Here is a 21956-nt window from a genome sequence, read left to right as displayed (position 1 = left end):
AGAATCAAATTTATTTGAACCCTAAAATCTAAATACATGAAATTTCGGTAGACAAGATGTCGAATTCTATGTAAATCTGATCTTCATAATCTCTGCATATGTTTCCCTCAAGATCACCATTCTAAATATCGTGTATATACAGTGAAGGGCGAGACTGGAATTATGAGATCTAATAAAAACTGAATTCAACTATTTTGAACTGAAATGGGGCTTTTATTCCATTTTTATTGGATATCGTTTTCATTTAGCCCAAATAATATAGCTGGTGTTTTCTTAACCCAAAGAGTATCACCTTGGTTTTTTAAAGGGGAACATTATCTATATACCCTTAATATGAGGCCGATTAAAATATAGTCCTTTCAAACTTAAATTATACCCCTACCTTCTAAAAGCCCATAACCCGAATCATTAGATTACCGAAATACCCTTTTATAAAGTCTCATAACCGTAGAAAATTAATCTCAGCACTTTTTTTTTCATTTCTCTTTTTCTCCGCCCCCTCTTTCTATCTCTCTCCAAGAACCTCCCAAAATCACCTATTCAACTGAAAACTTCGAAGAAAAATCTTAAAAATCAGAGAAAAAAGTTGTTGTTGATAAAGAGATTTAACAGATCAATTGAAACATAGAAGATCAGAGAAAATCAAAAACAGAATCAAAGCTAGGCTTGGTCTCCACTTTACTGTAAATCTTCAATTGAAGATACAAAATCGAAGGTAAAAACGATTTTATCTCTCAATTAGTTTAAATATTGATTTTTTAGGGTTAGAGTTGATCTAGAAACAATTTATGGTTGAATTTATAGAACGACATCATAAATTGTTTTTATTTTTTCATCTGAAAAGAAATTCTGTAAACCAGAATTGCAGAGATTTAGTTTTGATTCGAGGATATAAAGATATTAAACTTCGCATGTTCGATTCGTTGAAGACAAAATGCTAATTCTAGTTTTTTTGTTCATCATTTGGTATTGCTGCCGTTTGTTTTATATCTTGATTTTGATATTAGGTTTGTTTTAAATTCTGTATTGAAATTGATGATAGTTTTTATTGATATGTATTTAACTGCTAATTTCGTCGATCTAATTATTTTGTTTCAAATCTTCTTTATCTCCTACAGGTTTGTTCATCAACAAAAACATCTTTAAAGGTAACTCTCTAAAATCTCTGATACTGAATCATTGTAAGTTTAGAGTTGTGATTAGTCTATTGTTGGTGTTGATGGTATGGATGCATTGTTCTAGTAGTCTGAAATATATTTTAGTCTGAAATATATTTTAGTCTGCTGTTATAGGAGATTTATTGAAAACAATAAAATCTAATGTATTACTGGATGTGCAGACAACTTGTGCCAGTTGTTCTCAGATTTGGAAGCAACTAGATTTAGTTAGCTTCATTTCTAGAGGCAACTTGTGCTAGTTTCTCCCATATTTTTAGACAACTTACAAAATTTGGTTCCAGATATAGAAAGAACTTTATTGTTATATCATTTTTAGAATAGTTTGTATCATAATTCTTGTTGTTGTTGTGCATCCTATTTTTAGGTGAAGCGGAATTTAGTACTTGCTATGATAGCAAACAATAAAATCAAGTGATTCTGTTGGTGTAAAGAAATCATCGCATTCTCTTGGTGTTAAGAAATTAGGAAAGGTAAAAAAAGGTATACTGGTTTACTTGCTTTTATTCAGCTTCATAGTGATTTTGTTTCATATATTGATTTTCATTCATTTACTGTGTTGTATTAGTAGTATTGTTCAACTTGTGGGTGTTGGTCTTGAAGGGTCTAGATGTAAGAGCAGTAGCAGGTGGTTATATATGGAGCACAATTTGTGCTATGGCTCCAGGTTTGGAAACAACCTGTAGTAGTTGCCTCCAGTCTTGGAAACTACTTTGTGTTAGTTGTTTCCAGTTTTGGAGACAACTTGTGCTAGTTGGCTTCCTTTCTGAAGACAAGTTGTGCTAATTTTCATAATTTAAGTAAACTGATTCAATACTAACTATTTATATTGGTCAAAATAGATTAAGTAAACATTAAAAGCAAAGGGTTTTTACACAGACATTGGAGTTATCGGTTTATTTTGTTGTTGGAATTAATAGGTGATAATATATGAAGAAGCATAATATTTGTCTCATTGTTACATTTAGACCTTTAGTTATAGCTTGCCAAAAGAATGAATCTTGCTACAGCTAGTAGAAGTGGGAATGAACTAGAATACACGAAGTCACCCCACATACAATATTGTTAGAGTATATCTCCATGTATTTTGGAGACCAAAATATAGCACGGTAGAAAGATGAAACAATGATGGGAGCAAGTAGTTTTTTCCATTAGCATCAAGTCAGTTGCAAGCATCGTTGAATCAATAGCTGGCAGCAAGTAGTTTTCTTTTCAATTCTTCTTTTTTTGACACCAAATTAACATAAGAATTAATGTAACTAGATTGATATCTTGTATCTATTAATCACATTGCAGGAACGTGGATTTGGCTCTTCTTACACAGGTAGACCATGCATAAGTGTGCAGCCACCAAGTCTGGATCGTGATCGTGAATTTGTAAGTAGATACCCGAGGAGAGAAGATGATTATGAGAGAGATGCAGGCACTCCTGCAGAAAGACACGGTACTAAGAAACAGAAAGGATTTGAACTGTTCATGGGCTTGACACAGATGCAGATGAAGATGATTTAATGTGTTAAAGTTGTCTAAGTTATAGAAATCCACTTAGTGAATAGTCCAAGGTTTTGCTTTTGTTAGATTTGTGTCTGTTGAATGACACTCTTAACTGAAATGAATGAATCACTATGATGCATTGCAGGCATACAAAATTATGGAGATATCTTAAATGTACAAACTAGTCCATGCAAATTATTTATTTTGTTTTGAATCAACTAGCTGAAGTTGGCTCTGAAATCTGAAGTGCGGGAATAAGTGGAGACAACTAGGCCTAGTTGGTCTCAGAAGTGGAGTCAACTAGCATAAGTTGCCCCAAAAATCTGGAGTCCAGAAAACAAGTTGGCTTTAAAAGTGGAGTGAACTAGCTCAAGTTGGGTCCAAAAACATACAAATGCGCAGTCATTTTGTCAGAAATCTTTTTGAGATTACACAAATATTACACAGAAGGTATGCCATCACAAACCATATATCCTTGATACACTTCATTTAGAGGGAAAAAAAGATCCTTAACACAAATCGTTACAGGGGAGAAGGGAACTCAACTAGTAAGGACAATGCAGATAATCCATATGCTCCTAATACAATTAATATACAGAAAGAATACAATGTCTCAATCTCATATATGCTGAACCTACTACATATTTCCAATGACTAATGGATATAATGTATCCATGTAAGCTTGTTTACAGATCCGCTTCTACACTTGATCGCACAAATGAGCCTTAGAGAAGAGATACCTTCGGGTGCGAACTATCTGCAGCCTGGATAAATTTCTTAGCGACTTGATAAAGTAATACCAAAGAAGACTTGATACCATTTCAGAAGCAAGTTGTTCAAGTTGTATTCAAAGTTGGAAGCAACTTGTGCAAGTTGTTTTAATAATTCCAGACAACTTATGCAAGTTGTCTCCGAAATCAAGGATTCAGGACACTAGTGGCGTCTCATACTGAAGGAAACTATAAAGTGTAAACATCAACTTTAGTAGTCCCCGTATTCGGAAGTAGAAAAAATTCTAACCACATATAAACATACGATAAAAAGGCCCGTCAAAAAGGAAGAAAAATGCATACCAAAAACACATCAAAAAATAATTGAGGCAACTAGCCCAAGGTGTTTCAGTTCTCTTATTAAATCAACCACTACCACCACCAACCATCCTCTATGCTTCTCTACTGGCCCAAATGAAGTATCAGTTCTTTTTATTTTTCCCCATTTTTTCTTGTTACCTACAAAACTTCTTCAACTAGTCCAGATAGTATCCAAATATGGAGGCAACTATGGGCTAGTTGCCTCCAAATATGAAGGCAACTAGCTCAATTTGACTCCAAATCTGGAGGCAACTGGCCCAAGTTGTCTCCAAATGTGAAGGCAACTTGTTCAAGTTGTCTCCAATTTGGAGGCAACTAGCAGAAGTTTTGTCCAACAAAAAGGGTACATAATGAGCTTCTCAAGAAAAATTAATCAAGAAATACTTACAGCACATGCAAGGGTCAGTGGAAGCAGCGAAAATAGAACCATAAAGATACCGTTTGTGAATTACGGATCCCCTGGGAAAAAAAAATAGATGTTATCGTGTTAAAAAATAGATCCCCTGGAACCAAATGACAATTTCATATAAAACAGGCGAAACACGGTTTCCAATTAGTTATCAAATTGTGTACTCAGTACATTCAAATAACTACACCATGTGGTGGTGGTGGACACCAAGCATATAACACCATAGAAATTGTAGTTGTACACAAATTTAGCTAACCACTAAATCCTGAGGCAACTAGCTCAATTTGACTCCAAATCTGGAGGCAACTGGCCCAAGTTGTCTCCAAATGTGAAGGCAACTTGTTCAAGTTGTCTCCAATTTGGAGGCAACTAGCAGAAGTTATGTCCAACAAAAAGTGTACATAAATAAGCTTTTCAAAGGAAAAAAAATCGAAAAATACTTACAACACATGCAGCAGTCAGTGGAAGCAACGAAACAGAACCATAAAAGTAATGTATTGGAATTACAAATCCCCTGGAAAAAAAAAGTAGAGAACTTTACTTCAAAAAAAACTAAATAACAGCTTAATCATAGATGCACATTTTTAGGTATACTGAGTGATTATAATGATTTTACGCTAATGTTAGTGGGAGTTCTACATCATCGTCAGGATATAACAGCTGACCAAAATTATCAAAAGCTGTAAGACAAGTTTGTCTGATGCACTAGTCACCATGATAGCACCATGGGAGTCTCTTCATGCTCAAGTGTTATTCTAATACTAAGGTCCTGCTTTTAGTGATTGTGTGACCCTAAGAAACTCATTGGTATGAAATACAAACTCATTCATGTCACAAATCAAGTCCAATTTAGTAATATAAAAAGCAACTTACTTAAAGTTGTCTCCAACAAAAAGTGTAAAGGAACAAGTTGTTATAACAGAATGAAGTCAACTAGTTTAAGTTTGTTTCCAGATTTGGAGGCAACTAGCATAACTTGTTTCCAACAAAACTACATATGAACAACAAACAGTGTACAAGAATAAGTAGCTAATACAAATGGAACCAACTAGCTCTAGTTGTCTCCAAAACTGAAGCAACTAACTCAAGTTGTCTCCAAAAGTAGAGGCAACTAGCTCAAGTTGTCTATAGCAAAAAATATATATGAACAAGTTGCCAAAAAAAATAAATGAAACCAACTAGTCCAAGTTGTTCCAAATCTAGAGGCAACTCGTTCAAGTTATCTCCAAAATATGGAGGAAACTAACACAAGTTGTCTACCATTGCATCACAAATGAGTGAACCTGACATGGATCGAACACGCATCTTCAGTGGCGGAACTACCTTGTGACTTGGGCCGGCTTAAGCCGGCCCAAAGTCCAGAAAAACTTGTTTTTTCACCATGGTTTTAAGTTTGGCAAAACAGAATCATGCCTAAAACATAGGCTTAAGCCACCCCCACAAATCCAATTGATTTTCAAGCCACCCCCAGCTTTATTTTCCAGTTCCGCCACTGCGCATCTTCTGACGAGGAGTCAGTCGTGCTGCCATTACACCACAAATGCAGCATACCACAATTCGTTTACATATCTTCCTAGTAAGATTTTGTCAAAAAATCAAAACGAAACGTATATATGTAATGATTTGAGAATGGAGCCAAGTGACAACTTTATTTTATATAAATCCAAATCTTAAATGTAACAAGTGGCAATTTCATTTTATAGTAGATCTGATTATCGAAACTAACATTAGTAAGAAACAACATCATTGACATACAATGTACCACTCTGTTTCACTGCAGTGGAAGTCAAAGCTCCACATCATATTAGCTTACTAAATGTCAACCACAAGGCAAGCATTCCCTATGTACACAGACTTCCACGGTTGCCGCCACATCAAGTCTTTTACAGTTAAAACTTGCTAGTGCTACTCTATTAATCACCAGGACATTATTTATTTTTTTGGCATTTAATCACCAAGACATTTTTTTTTTGGCATTCCGAAAATGAGCAAAGAGAACCTAATGTGGAAATCAAGTTAGAGAGGTACGTACCATTGTCGACAATCAAGTTAGAGACTATGTACCATCACCTATATTGCTGCAGACAAATAACAAGAACAATCAATACACAATAAACTCTCTTTATTACACATAAATGACCTGGGAGTGCATATGAGATTATATAAACATAATAAAATGATCCATGAAATGTTCAAATATCCATTCAAACGGAGACATTAAATTTGATCAAAAGGAGAAAACACATAGATAATTAAAAATACAACAAAATGGCAATGCACATAAAAGTTAACCTACACCTAATCCTATACAGTCAAACAGTTTACGGGAACCAAAGCAAGCACATAAAATAATCATCTTATAGCATGAAGGGAACGAAACTAACTTCAAAACCATTAATCCAGACAAAAACTAATAAGATGGCAAAATACCAATGTACAGCAACAATTACTACATCACAAAAATATCTTCAAACATCACCACCAGCATCTCCACGACAACCTCCACCCTCACCTCCAGAATAACATCATCCACCACCACATTAACAACGCAACCACAACAGCCACCAACACCTGCACCATCCATAAAAAAAAAAGTTCACTTTATATTAATAAAGTACACAAGTTTAAGGAGATTTTGATAAAATTTACCATGAAACACTAATTTCGATCAAACTAAAACCTTAAAACTACCTAATTTTTAATGAAATTCCTTGCTGCGCCGTAACTCTAATTCTACTCACCAATCAACAGTATTAGTATCTCTAACACCTGCAACTGCATTAAGAACAAAAACAATGGAAAACAAAGTTCAAAATCTCTATATAATTTGAAATCTGGGCTTGAATTTATGAATTTAGACCTAAATTTGTAGATCGAATCTAAAAACAAATAAATTGAATTACCAGAAATCAAATCCTAAGATGAGATCTCTCCTGAATCTTGATGATGAACTGTTGATGATAATGATTTTCTCTCGATCTCAGTTGATTCTTCGACTAAAGTGAAAGTTTATCCCTCTCTCGATTATTCCGACGAAAACTCTTTCTCAAATGAAAATAAGTTACTACTAAAATGTTCGGATTGAAGATAGTGGTGGAGGTGGTGGTACTGCTTGTGGCGGAGGAGATTGGGACGGTGGTGATTGGAGCGACGAAGATGATTGTTGTTGGAGCGATGGAACTTTTTTTTTTCCTGCGAAAAAGGAAAGTTAGATTGAAAGGATAATAGAGGAATTATGGGAATTAGTGGAGATTTTAAATTTCGATTATACCCTTAAGGGTATTTGTAAATTTGGTAAAGGGTGTGGAGGATCCATGGATAGTAAGGGTGTTTATAACATGGGGAAATTAGGCTCAGGCCCAACCCATGGATAACCCATAATATGAGGCCCTTAATTAAAAAAAGTTTAAATCTAGGCCCCGAGTTTTTAAAAGACCTTGATACCCTTATGCATATTGTCAAGCCCATAATTAAATAAAATTTAAATCTAGGCCCAAAATTATTAAATCTAGGCCCGAAATTATTAAAATACAGTGCGAAGGTGTAAACAGAAGTTACACATGTATATGGCATGTGTAACCAGAAGTTACACATCCTTATGATATGTGTAATGCAAAGTTACACTTGTATATATATGCAAATAAATAGACATCAAAAAAAAACACAAAAAAAAAGTTATTACTTTAATATTCATTTACAATAATTTCTTAGCATGTGTAACTAGAAGTTACACACGCATCTGTTTAGTGTAATTGAGAGTTACATATGTGTCTATCTAGTGTAACTGAGAGTTACACATGCATCTGACTTGTGTATTCAGCGTCAACTCCAGTTCCAGCGAGACCATTACCACGTTTAAGCAATTAGCTTTTATGAAGTTATCTAAAACCTGAAATATAACAACAAGCAATCAGTATTTATACGATTAAAATGAACAGTACATAAAATAATGTATATTTCAGTTTCACAAGCATCTGACTAGTGTAGCTAGCGGTTACACATGCATCTGAATTGTGTAACTGAGAGTTACACATGCATATAACATGTGTAACTAGGAGATACACATTCATCTGGCTAGTGTAGCTAGCAGTTACACATGCATATGACTAGTGTAACTAGGAGTTACACATACATATTGATATGTGTACCCAAAATCAGTATGTGTAAGTAAAAGTTACACATCTAATTAACATGTGTAACTTGCAGATACACATGCATCTGAATTATGTAACTAGGAGTTACACATGCATCTGACTTAGATATGTCAACATAAAATCAGCAAATCCATCTCTAAATGAATAACACTAGCAAAAACGAGAGGTGACTATCAAGCAATTACCAGTCATAAAATAATACAGTTAACCTTGCAAGTGAATGAGAAGCTCTTAATTAAGATATCACTGCTTCAGCAGAAAGACGTTGTTAGCACTGTATTAACAGAAAGACGTTTTACAGTGCTAGTCTAGATGTACCTAAGCCATTTTCATATTATCGATGACGAAGGACATTTTAAGCAACAGAAAGTAAAGCTTCAGACAGTAATTATACTGGCAGAATAATACAAACACCTGGGAACCTTGTGCTAGCACATTAATATCGCAAAAAATGATCACACAACTGATTCAGCAGGGTATAGATATGAACCCAGGAAAACAAAATGCATGTGTAATCAGTAGTTACACATGTAAACAATAGTTACACATGCATATTAGCATAAGTTACACATACAATCATCATGTGTAACTAGAAATTACACATCTAATTATTATGTGTAACTATAAGTATAACCTGCATCTAATTAGTCTAATCTGCATCCACTACTACTCCCTACTACTAGGACTTGATGTTCTTTTCTCAATTTCAAAATATAACCACTATAACATATCCCATCAAATTAGCATGTGTAACTATAAGATACATATGCATATCCCATCAAATTAGCATGTGTAACTATAAGTTACACATCTAATTTGCATGTGTAACTAGTAGATACACATTTATTTGGCTTGTGTACCTAGAAGTTACATATTTAATTAGCATGTGTAACTACTAGTTACACATCCATAGTCTGCCAATGCTAGTTAAACGTGCAAATTGTCATGCATATGGCTTGTGTGATGTGCAGTTAAACAGATGTATGAGTTAAGTGAAACCATTCCAGACCTATATCCATATACTACCTTTCAAGAAAAAGAAGTAGCTAGTCGTAAGTAATCAAGAAGGCTTACTTGATAACGGTGTTCACTTTATCTGTCTGGATGTTTTACATCTTCTTGAAAGCATCCTTGTTTTCTTCTTTTGTTGTCTTCAATCTTCTTCATTGCAGACTCGGTGGTGAGTGGGTATTTCAGGATCTGGTAATGGTCCAGCTTGTTCCTTGGTAGTGCACTAATATATTGGTACTTGGGATTCCTTGCCTTCTGCAATGTCTTTGGCCTGTGAAATATGACTGATGTGCAAATATTCTTAGCCTTCTTCTTAATGGTTGATGCTCCAGCTTTGACAGCCTTGGAAGCTTTGTTAGCCAGCACCTTGGGGTCAGCCTTCTTAGTAACTACATGACAAGCAAATGATATCAGTACCATAGCAGCTAGAACACTTCTCATACAAATGAACAAAACATGACATCCAAAAATCAAAAACCAATGGACACAGAATAGTCAAATCTATCTCATAACTGAATAAACTAGAGCAAGTATACTTCTGTACCTTCGCAAAAGATAGTTTAATTCAATATAATCTTATAATGCTTGTCCATGAATGCAAGTTTCTGATTTTCAATTGCTAAGACATGAAGCAAAGTATATCTTTAGTGTTTCTGTTTTCAATTACTAGGACAACATTGACCAAATGAATTTTCAGAAAAATAAGGCTCTTAATAACTATATACATTGTTTACGTGTATGTGTGGATTGCAGGGAGTGGTGGTGTTGATAATGATACCAAAAAAGTGGTTAAGCAGATGAGGATGGTGTTGTCTAGTGAGCTTCAGGTAAACATGACTCCATAAAATTTGATTGTGATTGCCACATTTCTAGGTATCTATATATGTTGGCATATGGATGTCTAACTGCTAGTTATCCGAAACCTGTAACTAGCAGGATGTGTAACTAGCAGTTACACATTCTGGGATATAAAGTTTATGTTATGTATATTTCAAGTTCTTATGAAAAGGTATATCATGCATATTAGAATGACTAGATAACATTGTTCGGCAGTTGCTTTATGGCCAGCTTGTTCTCAGTAAAGGACCATCATTCAGTTTGGATGAGGATCTAGCAGTAACTACCAGGATGTGTAACTGCTAGTTACACATCCTGGGATATAAAGTTTATGTTATATATATTGCAAGTTATTATAAATACAACTATAACAAGCTTGGTAATACCCAAATTCCACCTTCGTAAATCTAATCAGATCCACGAAATCAATCAGTTCAGCTACAAAGTGAGATACCGATCAATATAGCTTCAATTTTCACATGTTTAATATTTAATTGATTCATACATCCTAATCTAAGTATACAAAAACACAGAAATCACATCCACTCAAACCTCGATAAGATCACAGACAAGCAAAACAAACTAAACATCTAGGAATTGACATCAACTTTACATACAAACCCCAATCAAGTGCATCGATCATGAAATTAACAGTAAAACGAATCATTATCCACCTCCAATAACATGCAACTAAGTCCACTAAAACCAGATCAGAAATTATTTCAAATCCAAACAAAATCAAACCAAATCTAGAACTTCAAGCTCAAAATTCAACCTCAAAAAACCTAGATCAACCACCAAACTACCAAACAAATCTACAAAATATCACAAAAAATCAGTAGTGAGATTCTTACGCTTTTCACCACCAAAGACATGATTAACAGGTTTCTTCCTTCCCAAGAGGCGATTAATAGCAGAATGAACACCTTTTGCTGACGAAGATTTAGGTACTGACTGAATGTTGAGCAGCACAAACCTCATATGAATGTTGTTTCCCAACATTAACGAAAATGTTGATATTTGGAGTCTAGGGTAGGAAAGTAATGTCTCAACAATAGGGGTAGGAAAGTGTATGCAATTGATTTTGTATCAAAACACCACCATTAACTAGCGGTTACACGAAGATAAGACCTTAGGTGTTTTGGAAGTAATGTCTCAACAATAGGGGTAGGAAAGTGTATGCAATTGATTTTGTTTGTTTAGCCACAACAGTCATAGTATAAAAGATCAAAGAAAGGCAGTTGATAACTTAACTTAGCATGCGTAATTATGAGTTATACATGCACCTGACTAGTGTAATTGAGAATTACACATCCATATATGACATGTGTATCCAGCAGTCAATGAAAACACATATGTAACTATAACTTAAACATTCAATTAACATGTGTAACTCCTAATTACACATGTGTATACGAAAGTTACACATGCAATTTGGATGTGTAGACGCAAGTTACACATGTTGTGCATCAAAATTCTAAGACTCATACACTTGCACAATAACTTCTAAGTATCAAGATATTCATACACATTAATGAAACAACACATAACATGTCATATTGCTATAAATTTGTACACAAAGTACATCTATTCATAAAAATGTTGAAAATAAAGCAAGTTATCTAAAATTAGAAAGAAGGAATCATCTTACTTACCACTGACTTTAGATCCTCCTCCAAAACTTCTCAAATACCACCACCTCTACCACTACAACCTCCTCATCTTCCACCAGAACCTGCATATCCACCACCAACACTATTGATGAACATTAGTACCCTCTACAGTTACGATGACGACAAGTAATCACCATCAACAACAAAAACAACAATATTCTAAACGCATACATAGATTTAAAACTTGTTGATTCAATTAAAAACGAGAGAAATCTTATTGATTTTCAGATCTTTTCCCATACGGCGATTTCATTTCTGCTGCTGTTGAAGATCTTCTTGATTCAATTGTTGAATTTGCACAAAAAGTAAGTAATTAGGGTTAAAACGACATTGAAGAAATTCGATTGATTAAAAAAAAATCAGGTTCTTCTTCTTCTCAGATCTGAACAGAATCAATTAAAATAAAAATCAAAAATCTAATCAAACATTGAACTAATAACAGTAAGAATGATTAACCTAATCAAAAACCTAATCCGAAATGATTTCTGCTGCTTCGAATCAACTGAAACTTAGATTCGATTCAAAATCTTCAAAAAACCCAATCGAACAAAAGAAAACCTAATCTGATGCATCTTGAAACCAACACAAACCTATATTCAAATGAAATCCATTCAAAGATTGATTCGTATTGGTGATTAACTGATGATTACCTGCAAAATCGTCTCGTCTTCTTCTTCACAGATCTAAAATCGCATGAGCGGAGAGAGAAAAATAATGCATAAGAGAGAGAAAAAGAAAAGAGAAAATGAAAATATCTTCTGGGATTCCTCCTGTATAAATAGTAAAGGGTAGTTTTGTCATTATTAAAATTCGTAATAATTAATTATGGGCCAGATCTGAAGAAATATTGATATTCTGGGCCTAGTAGTATCATTTCATGAAAGTATGGAGTTGACAGTGGATGATCCATTTGGTGGGGCTTCTATATGTTTGAACCCATATAGCAGGGGGTTATAGTATTTTTCACTTATAACATTGGAAAATTAGTTTCAGGCCCCACCCATGGATAACCCATAATATGAGGTCCTTAATTAAAAGAAGTTTAAATCTAGGTCCCGAATTATTAAAAGACCTTGATACTTTTATGAATATTGTCAAGCCTATAATTAAATAAAATTTAAATTTAGGCCCAAAATTATTAAATCTAGGCTCGAAATTATTAAAGTACAGATCGAATGTGTAAACATAAGTTCCACATGCATATCCAGAAGTTACACATCCTTATGGCATGTGTAATGCAAAGTTACACTTGTTTATATATGCAAAAAATAGACATAAAAAAGAGAACATAAAAAAAAATACATGTATTACTTTAATATTCATTTACAACAATTTTTTAGCATGTGTAACTAGAATTTACACATGCATCTGTCTAGTGTAATCGAGAGTTACATATGCATCTATTTAGTGTAACTGAGAGTTACACATGCATCTATCTAGTGTAATTGAGGGTAATATTAATAATCAACACCTGCAGATTGACACACCAATCCAAAACACCAATTGATCATCATATTCTTCTTTGTCATCTCAAGTCTTACGCAATCGTACCTCCTAACTCATCTGCTCAGAGAGGGTAACCTGTAAAAAGATGGATAAATCAATATTTATGCATGGAAAGACTGACTGGTATTCCAGTATCATACCAGAACATAAAAAAATATGAATGCATGACATAAGATATACAAATCTTAAGTTTTACACATATAATTACCACATGTAACTAGCAGTTACACGATTTCAGAATTTTGACATTTTTGCAGCCTAGTTAGATCGAACTAGCTAACAGGAGAAATCACAAAACATAAGAATGTTCATAACATGAACCTAACCCTAACTTTATTGAACCTGTGTTTACCATGTCAGTCGTCGTGTCGATGCACAAACATGTATACCCTTCGATATAGTAAAATATTTGACCATAATTGTTATACCAGTGCTCATTCTGTATAGTAAGTAAAATCCAAGCTTTGATTCAACAATCAAAAAAACATGGCAACATCATTATATGAAAGAAGGAAAAGCATGAGCAGAAGAAAGATAACAATACAAGTAAAATCCCATATTTTCACCAATCAAAAATTGATTATCTGTATAAAAAAGGTCTGCAATCATGAAATATAACAAGCAGTGAAGAACTGATAAAAAGAATTAAGGTTCAATACCTCAACAGATCAAGTAAGATCCACCACCATCACTATTGTAAGAGGGGAATGAAGTAGCTGAACTAGAAATACAAGCTGAAATAATCAATCAAGAACAAAAAGTAAGTTCAGATTTTGGTCAACAAGCAAAAGTTAACAAATTTGAAATCAAGATAACGAAATCAAGATAAAACTGCTCTAAAAAACTACATCAAAATCAGTATGTGTAAGTAAAAGTTACACATCTAATTAGCATGTGTAACTACAAATTACACATCTATTTAGCTTGTATAACTAGAAGTTACACATCTGATTAGCATGTGTAACTAAAAATTACACATCTATTTAACTTGTGTAACTAGAAGTTACACATCTAGAAGTTACATACCGACTCCATGATCACAGACCAACGTATTATGTTGTTTGTGCAGTTCCTCCATCAAACTTACCAATCGGTGTCTTCATATCACTTTCTTCTTTATTTCAGACCTCTCTCCTAAATCTTTCAATGAATCAAAAACATTTCTTAAATAACATTACACATCTTTTCACAATTGCTTAAATAACATTTCTAAGCCCGTGTCTGACAAGCATTGTTCAACAGTTGCTAAAGTCCAGCAGTTCTTAGGAATATGAATCACAGATATAAACATATTATACGCAAATCAACGATACACGAAGTAGTTTCTTCTAGCAACTAAAACAACGATGATTTTCGCATATATTTATATCAAATTGAAAGCATTACAAGTCCACGTCCAGTATTAACTAAACATAGGAGATAACAAATTTGTATTCTCAACTACTATTAGCTCATAAACAGTTGAAGGGTTAGGAAAAACTATACATAATAAAACTGAGTGCACCACCGAGACCAGAATAGCATGTCATGTGATTAGGTACTGCTAGTCCTCCCACCTACAAACATCAATTGAAACAAAAATAAATATTACTCTCAATCAAATACTAATTAAACCACTTTGACAGATCTTAAATACAAATTGAGTTCATAGGAAAACACATACTCCTAAACATACCTGATTTATAAAATTGAATCCACATACTCCTAAATTATTCTTCAACCCAACTGAAAATCACCTAATCAAAATGAACAAAACAAAAATTAAATTATCAAAAACAGATCAAGATTGGTTCTCGTAGGAAATTAGATTGTGATAAAACTAAATCAAAATTGAAATCGAGAATGAAACTAAAATCGGATCGAGAATAATTACTAACAACAACAACAACAACTAAAAAACAAATCGTACCTTGATTCTGTTGCTATTCTTCCGAAACAGTGATGATTCTTCTTGATCTCAGAAATCAAATGAAACGACAACAACTTCAAATCAGAAAACCTAACATGGAGTAGCTTTGAAACAACAAACTAGAATCAATTGAGAATTCGTAGATTGATGATCAGTTGTTAAATAAATTTGAACCAAATCATTCAGATCTATAAATCCATTGAACATAAATCGATTAAATCAATTCCTGAGATATCTTTGAATCAACTGAAAAATCCATATTTAATCGACGTAGATCAAATCTATTTATTTCAATCGATTAGTTCATTGAGCTATTCAATAGAAATCATCAACGGAGATCCATAAGCATCGTCATATGAAATCGATGAAGCTAAACTCGTTTTATTCTTCTCCGTTAAACTACGACGTTGACGATCTGAAACTGAAAACCCTAATACTCTTCAGAGCAAAAACCAGAGAGAGAAAGTGATGTTGATGTAGAATTTTTGTTTGGATAATCAGGATATTTGTTTGTAAATCTTAGATCTAGGTTTCGAAATCATTTTTTCATTGAGAATTTCGATTATGAATTGTTTCTCGGACTGGTTCTTCATCCAAGAAAGAGAGCTAAAGAAAATTAGAGAGAGAAACTGAAAAAGAAAATGAAACCAAAAATGAAATCTACGCCTAATTTTATAACTATATATACTAAAGGGCTGTTTTGGTATTATGAAGTAAATTTTTTATTTACAGGCCCTGAATTCTAAAATTATGGGCCTAAAAATATCAAAATGTGAAATAATGGAGTTGATAGAGAAGGATCATTTTATGGGGCTTCTCTATATTCAACTCATATAGGAGGGGTTACAGTATTTTTCACTTATAACATTCCCACTTTAGAGCTTAATATGAAAACAAAAACAAAAAAAAGTTAAATCTAGGGTTATTGGAGATAGCGAAATATCATTCCCTAGTCTGCAGAAAAGAGAAAATAGAAAAGAGAAAAAAATAAAAATCACAGCCGTTGAAGTTGCTTTCGCATGCAATATCTCTTCTCATCCGCATCTCGTTATCTCTGTTCTTCATCATCCTCTCTTACTATCCGCCGTTTCTTCACTCCACTCAAAACAATGGATTCCGCAGAAGAATTACTTCGTAAAACCCTAGCCGAAAAACTAACACTAATCGAATCTCAAGGCAACGTAGTTCGTGATTTGAAATCATCATCTGCTACTGATAAATCAGCTTTAGATGAAGCTATCAAGACGCTTGATTCACTGAAACTTGAGAAATCATCAATTGAACAACAATTGTTGGCGTCTTCTGACGGGACTAGTGTTGGTGGTGTGAATAAAGAGGTGTTTAGGAAGAATCTAGTGAATACACTAGAGAGGAGATTGTTTTATATACCTAGTTTTAAGATCTATAGTGGTGTTGCTGGGTTGTATGATTATGGTCCTCCTGGTTGTGCTGTTAAATCTAATGTTCTTGCCTTCTGGCGTCAGGTATACATACAACTTTTTCCCTTTTGTTGATTTCAGTTTGGTATGACTTCATTTTGATGTTGGATTCTGATGCAATTTTGATGAAAATTCATGCAAGATAAGTCTAGTTTGATGTTTTCTTGACTACATTGAGTGGATTTGTTGGAATCAAGTGTTAAATGCTTTCTGGCTGATTACAAAACCGTAGAGGTTATTCAAATGTTAACTTGTTCATGTCTGTGATTTTGCTGAAATAACAATTGTACAATTTTGAGGTGAAATGTGAATTCTGTAAACTGAATTGGTGTTTGTTTTGAGTAAATTTGAAGCTTAGCTAAGTAGGAGGATATGATATGAAAACGCTTTTTTAGCAAGTTTGGAAAATACAAACGCAGCAGGAGTTTGTGGCTCGATATTGTTTTCTAATTCTAATTTGAGCTTAAATTTCAATTCAAGTCTGTGGTTATGCTTTAATGGTTACATATCTGTCAATTATGGTTGGTTGATGAAAAATGAGATTTCTGTAATTGCAATGGACAATTATTTTCTTGCAATAAATGCTGTAAAACGAATTGATGTTTGCATATGTAAAGATTAATTTGCACTAAAGTGAAATAGTTTGGCCCGATGTTTCTACATCTAAAACCTATGTATATCAAGCCTGGAGATTAATTCAGTAAAACTTCTCTCCATCATATACTCAAGTTGCTGGAGATGTGTCTTTTTTATAATGCTGTGCCAAGTAGTTTCCGTTATGTTCATCTTTATGAAGTTCTACGCCTTATTTGATTTCCCTTCAGGTTATCCCCGTAATACAGTGCTAATAAGTTAATGTCTGCTGTTTTGTATTTCAGCACTTTGTACTGGAGGAGAATATGTTGGAAGTTGATTGCCCTTGTGTTACACCTGAAGTTGTCCTTAAGGCGTCAGGCCATGTTGAAAAATTTACTGATCTTATGGTCAAAGATGAGAAAACTGGAACATGTTACCGTGCAGACCATTTGTTAAAGGATTTTTGCAAGGAGAAGCTTGAGAAGGATCTTAGTTTGTCTATAGAGAAGGTCCAAGAGCTTAAACATGATCTTGCTATGTTGGATGATTTCTCTCCTGAACAATTGGGTTCAAAGATTAAGGAGTATGGGATAGTTGCTCCAGATACAAAGAACCCTCTTTCTGATCCTTACCCATTCAACTTGATGTTTCAGACGTCAATTGGCCCATCTGGCACGATCCCTGGGTGAGGTTTTGATTTCGATTTTCTTGGTGAATGTGTTTATATTTGTTGTTTAATAATTACGTTTGCTGCGACAAATTAATATTTCAAGAGTTTTCTAGTACTTACTGGCGGTGTATTTGTCTGTTTCTTGTACTCTTACTGATTGACAGTTACATGCGACCTGAGACCGCGCAAGGCATATTTGTGAACTTCAAGGACTTGTATTACTACAATGGAAGCAAACTCCCTTTTGCTGCAGCTCAGATTGGCCAGGCTTTCCGAAATGAGGTAAGAAACCCTTCTTTTCATGGTCAATCCTATTTTTTGCCCACCCACCTAGATATTCCATCACAGTGTCTCATACTTATGTACATATGACATGTGCAGCAGTGTCGCTTTTTGCTTAAAGACGTGATATTTGATAAATTGCAATAGAGTATAGAACTTTACTGATTAGTTGTTTTTTAAAATATTTTCGTATTGATACTTCTGACTATGAGTTTCGTGTCCGGAATGGCAACAACTCTGTTAGCCGTTAAACTATAATATTTTTGCAAGTTGTCGTTCTATAAAGCTTGAAAAGATGGAAGAAGAAGAAAAATGTTATTGTTACATAGCCTGGAACCAGATAATGGTTCCTTCAGAACTGAAGGGTTTTTCTTTTCGTCTATCTCCTTGTTAGTTTGCAATATAAGTCTTCCTTTATTAATGACTAGACAAAATGAATGAGGCTTAATTAGGCGAATAATCGTTTTTTGCAAATGCAGATATCTCCTCGCCAAGGTCTTCTCCGAGTTCGTGAATTCACTCTAGCTGAGATTGAGCATTTCGTCGACCCAGAGGACAAATCTCATCCCAAGTATGGCGAGGTTGTAGACTTGGAGTTCTTGATGTTTCCTAGGGATGAACAAATGACAGGGAAGGATGCTGTTAAACTTCGCCTTGGTGATGCAGTATCAAAAGTTAGTTACCTCTTCTACTTTTAATTTGTTCTAATTTTATTTATTTGTAATAAAAAGTTGTCTTTCATTCCTTGTTTATGCACCCGTACTGTGATATTACATTGGTTCAGGGAACTGTAAACAATGAAACTCTTGGTTACTTCATTGGGAGGGTATATCTATTCCTTACACGCCTTGGGATCAGTAAAGAACGTCTACGATTCCGCCAGCATCTTGCAAATGAGATGGCCCACTATGCAGCTGACTGTTGGGATGCTGAGATTGAGTGCTCCTATGGCTGGATAGAGTGTGTTGGTATTGCAGATAGATCTGCATACGATCTACGCGCACACTCGGTAAGAGTTTATTGACTACTTTAATTGAGATGTTTTTATCTATGTCATCTGGCTGGCTCTTCTGAATTTCATTAGATCCACTGTAGATGTTGCTCTATAGAAATACAATAATCCTTTCATGACATGTGCTCACCCTTTAGTATCACAAAGTGAAATAGAATAAAGCAATGCATTTCTTTTATTTGCGTGGGGTTATAGTTTGAATGTTGACAAGGGAGTTTAGCATTATGTTGCTAAATATCATATTTATATTTGTTGTGCTTTGTAATAACGAAGTGATATATATGTACGGCATTCTGACAGAAGGCTGATGCTGTATCCCATTATATTGCAGGAAAAAAGTGGCACTCCTCTTGTTGCTCATGAGAAGTTCGCAGTACCAAAAGAAGTGGAGGTATGCTTCCCTATTCTCATTCAACTGCAGATTTCAGTTAATAATTATGTATTTTGTTGTGCTAATACTTCTTAATATTCAATTTCAGAAACTGGTTATTACTCCAGTGAAGAAGGAGCTAGGCCTTGCTTTCAAGGGTAACCAAAAGAAGATAGTGGAAGCATTAGAGGTATACACCAATACTCTTTCTAACTATTGGGATCTCTTCTTTACTATGATAATAAGGCGCCATACCCAGAGATAGGGTCTTTACATTTTTTTACCATGCCTGCTATTCATTTCATCTCCTGTGTCGGATAGGCCATGGATGAAAAAGAGGCTATGGAAGTGAAAGCTGCTTTGGAATCAAAAGGGGAGGTGGAGTTCCAAGTATGCACTCTAGAGAAGGCTGTCACCATTAAATCGAACATGGTCTCAATTTCCAAGGAGATAAAGAAGGAACATCAGAGAGTCTTCACACCATCTGTGATTGAGCCTTCTTTCGGTATTGGGCGAATAATTTACTGCCTCTTTGAGCATTCATTCTACACGAGGCCAAGCAAAGCAGGGGATGAACAGTTGAATGTGTTTAGTTTCCCCCCTGTTGTAGCTCCCATCAAATGCACCGTCTTTCCACTTGTTCAGAATCCAGAATACGAGGCAGTCGCCAAACAAATCTCTAAATCACTAACTGCTGCTGGAATCTCTCACAGAATTGACATAACAGGTATGGGTTGTATCCGGATTTTTCCAACATATTTTCTTGAAATGCTTCAAGCCTACCCCCACCACACCCCACCCCACCCCAAGCACACACAAACACAACACAGATGTGAAAATATTTGCATTTACTTTTTTTGGTTGTTTATGATCTTAATTGAAATTTTAAATAACACAGGCACATCAATTGGGAAACGATATGCAAGAACAGATGAACTTGGTGTACCATTTGCCATTACCGTTGATACTACTACCACAGTGACTATCCGCGAAAGAGACAGCAAGGATCAAATCCGTGTAGAAATCGAGAAGGTGGCATCTGTTGTGCAGGATGTTACTGATGGAGTAAGAACTTGGGCGGATATCCAATGGGAGTACCCATCTCATTCAAGTATGTCAACTGCAGATGAGTGATTCAAGCATAATGGATCACTATTAGGCCAATTTAATGCAAGGACAGTAGTTACATTGTTCCTCTCTCCCATTAGATGGTGAGAGATAAAGTTTGGGCCATACTGATGACATATTTTTGGAATTCTAAGGGCCTGTTTGGTTCAGTTTTCTAAAATCATTTTCTAAACCTGTTTTCAAATAGTTTTAAAAAGTCTTTTTCTATTGTTTTCAGAATTTTCTCACCTCAAAATTGCGGTTGGTTACTCGATTTTAGGAAACAATGTCAATTACATTCATTTGGTTCAGCACCATCAATCATTCTCTATACTACGACAGTTGCAGTGGCACCCCTAAACTCCCATTCACTAGAAACAACTAAGGTGCTAAGTTCAGACGATAATTCTTGAAATGGTGAAGCTTCAAAGCCAAAATGGTTTTGGGGAAAGCTGTCTTTGGTCAAGGATCATCTATTCTTTGAGATAATCCAATCAAAGCAGAAATAAACTTACAATTCTTTCTGATTTTTTCTTAGAAATACTATTGTGAAATGGAAAAAAAAAGTGATAAATACTATTGTGAAATGAAAAAAGTGATTGACGGACCAATCTTCTTAGTCAATTTTAATGAATCCTCGAAAATAAGTGATACTATTTTGATGACAGACCAATCTTCTTAGTCAATTTTAATGAATCCTCGAAAATAAGTGATACTATTTTAATGTTGCTTGAGTTGACCAAAACTTTCCTAAAAATGAAAAAAAAAATTAAGTAGATTTTGGTTAGGTCAAACGAGTTCGGGTATAAAATATGAAGAATAGGTAGCCGAATTCATCTGGAAATGCAATTCGGTTATTGTTTCTGAAGACACAGGTAGCTGAAATTTGTTTTAATGGAGTTTTTGCTTTGTTCTGCTATCGAGTTTCGAGACAGGTAGTCAGACTTTTATTCTAGAGTATACAGAGTAATGTTCGGTTTCCAACATAAATTTTCGACTAAACCGAACTCAACACAATAGTTCTCCGAGTGAAATTCGTTAGGTAAAAGAATTCTCGAATAAACCAAACTCAACATGGGTATTCGCAGAGTAAAGTTCAGTTAAAGGAAAAAATTTCTAACTAACCTAACCAACCAACCACAACATAATGGTTCTCAGAGAAGGGTTCAATTACCAATTTTTTTTTGCGAACCAACCAAGCTCAACATTTGTTGTTCTATACAAGAGTTCGGTAAGGGGAC

The 21956-nt window shown here is 34.6% G+C and overlaps 1 protein-coding gene and 2 long non-coding RNA genes across 4 annotated transcripts; 2 read left to right on the top strand and 1 right to left on the bottom strand.

The window, feature by feature from the left end:
* The first annotated feature begins 488 nt into the window (after nt 1–488).
* On the top strand, nt 489–2867 carry LOC113331410. The gene is made up of 4 exons (XR_003350905.1): nt 489–715; nt 1119–1148; nt 1543–1658; nt 2472–2867. It is a non-coding gene; the product is annotated as an uncharacterized LOC113331410 (long non-coding RNA).
* A 207-nt stretch (nt 2868–3074) lies between these two features.
* On the bottom strand, nt 3075–7402 carry LOC113331409. Of its 2 annotated transcripts, XR_003350904.1 has the most exons (7): nt 7073–7402; nt 6861–6944; nt 6600–6740; nt 6202–6247; nt 4614–4683; nt 4149–4219; nt 3075–3433 (listed from the first exon to the last, which is right to left on the bottom strand). It is a non-coding gene; the product is annotated as an uncharacterized LOC113331409 (long non-coding RNA). The 2 variants fall into 2 exon arrangements; XR_003350903.1 differs by having other exon boundaries at nt 3075–4219.
* An 8778-nt stretch (nt 7403–16180) lies between these two features.
* Nucleotides 16181–20955, top strand: LOC113331235 (glycine--tRNA ligase, mitochondrial 1-like). Its single transcript, XM_026577976.1, has 9 exons — nt 16181–16743; nt 17577–17959; nt 18109–18226; nt 18706–18900; nt 19011–19235; nt 19570–19629; nt 19718–19798; nt 19930–20335; nt 20507–20955. The coding sequence occupies exons 1-9, from the start codon at nt 16279–16281 to the stop codon at nt 20740–20742; spliced, it is 2169 nt and encodes a 722-aa protein (XP_026433761.1). The 5' UTR covers nt 16181–16278; the 3' UTR covers nt 20743–20955.
* The last annotated feature ends 1001 nt before the right edge of the window (nt 20956–21956 follow it).

This window comes from Papaver somniferum, unplaced genomic scaffold, assembly GCF_003573695.1.
Source record: "Papaver somniferum cultivar HN1 unplaced genomic scaffold, ASM357369v1 unplaced-scaffold_125, whole genome shotgun sequence".
Classification (NCBI taxonomy): Eukaryota; Viridiplantae; Streptophyta; class Magnoliopsida; order Ranunculales; family Papaveraceae; genus Papaver; species Papaver somniferum.
The sequence above is the reverse complement of the archived record's forward strand: the minus strand, read 5'-3'. Positions and strand labels throughout refer to the sequence as shown.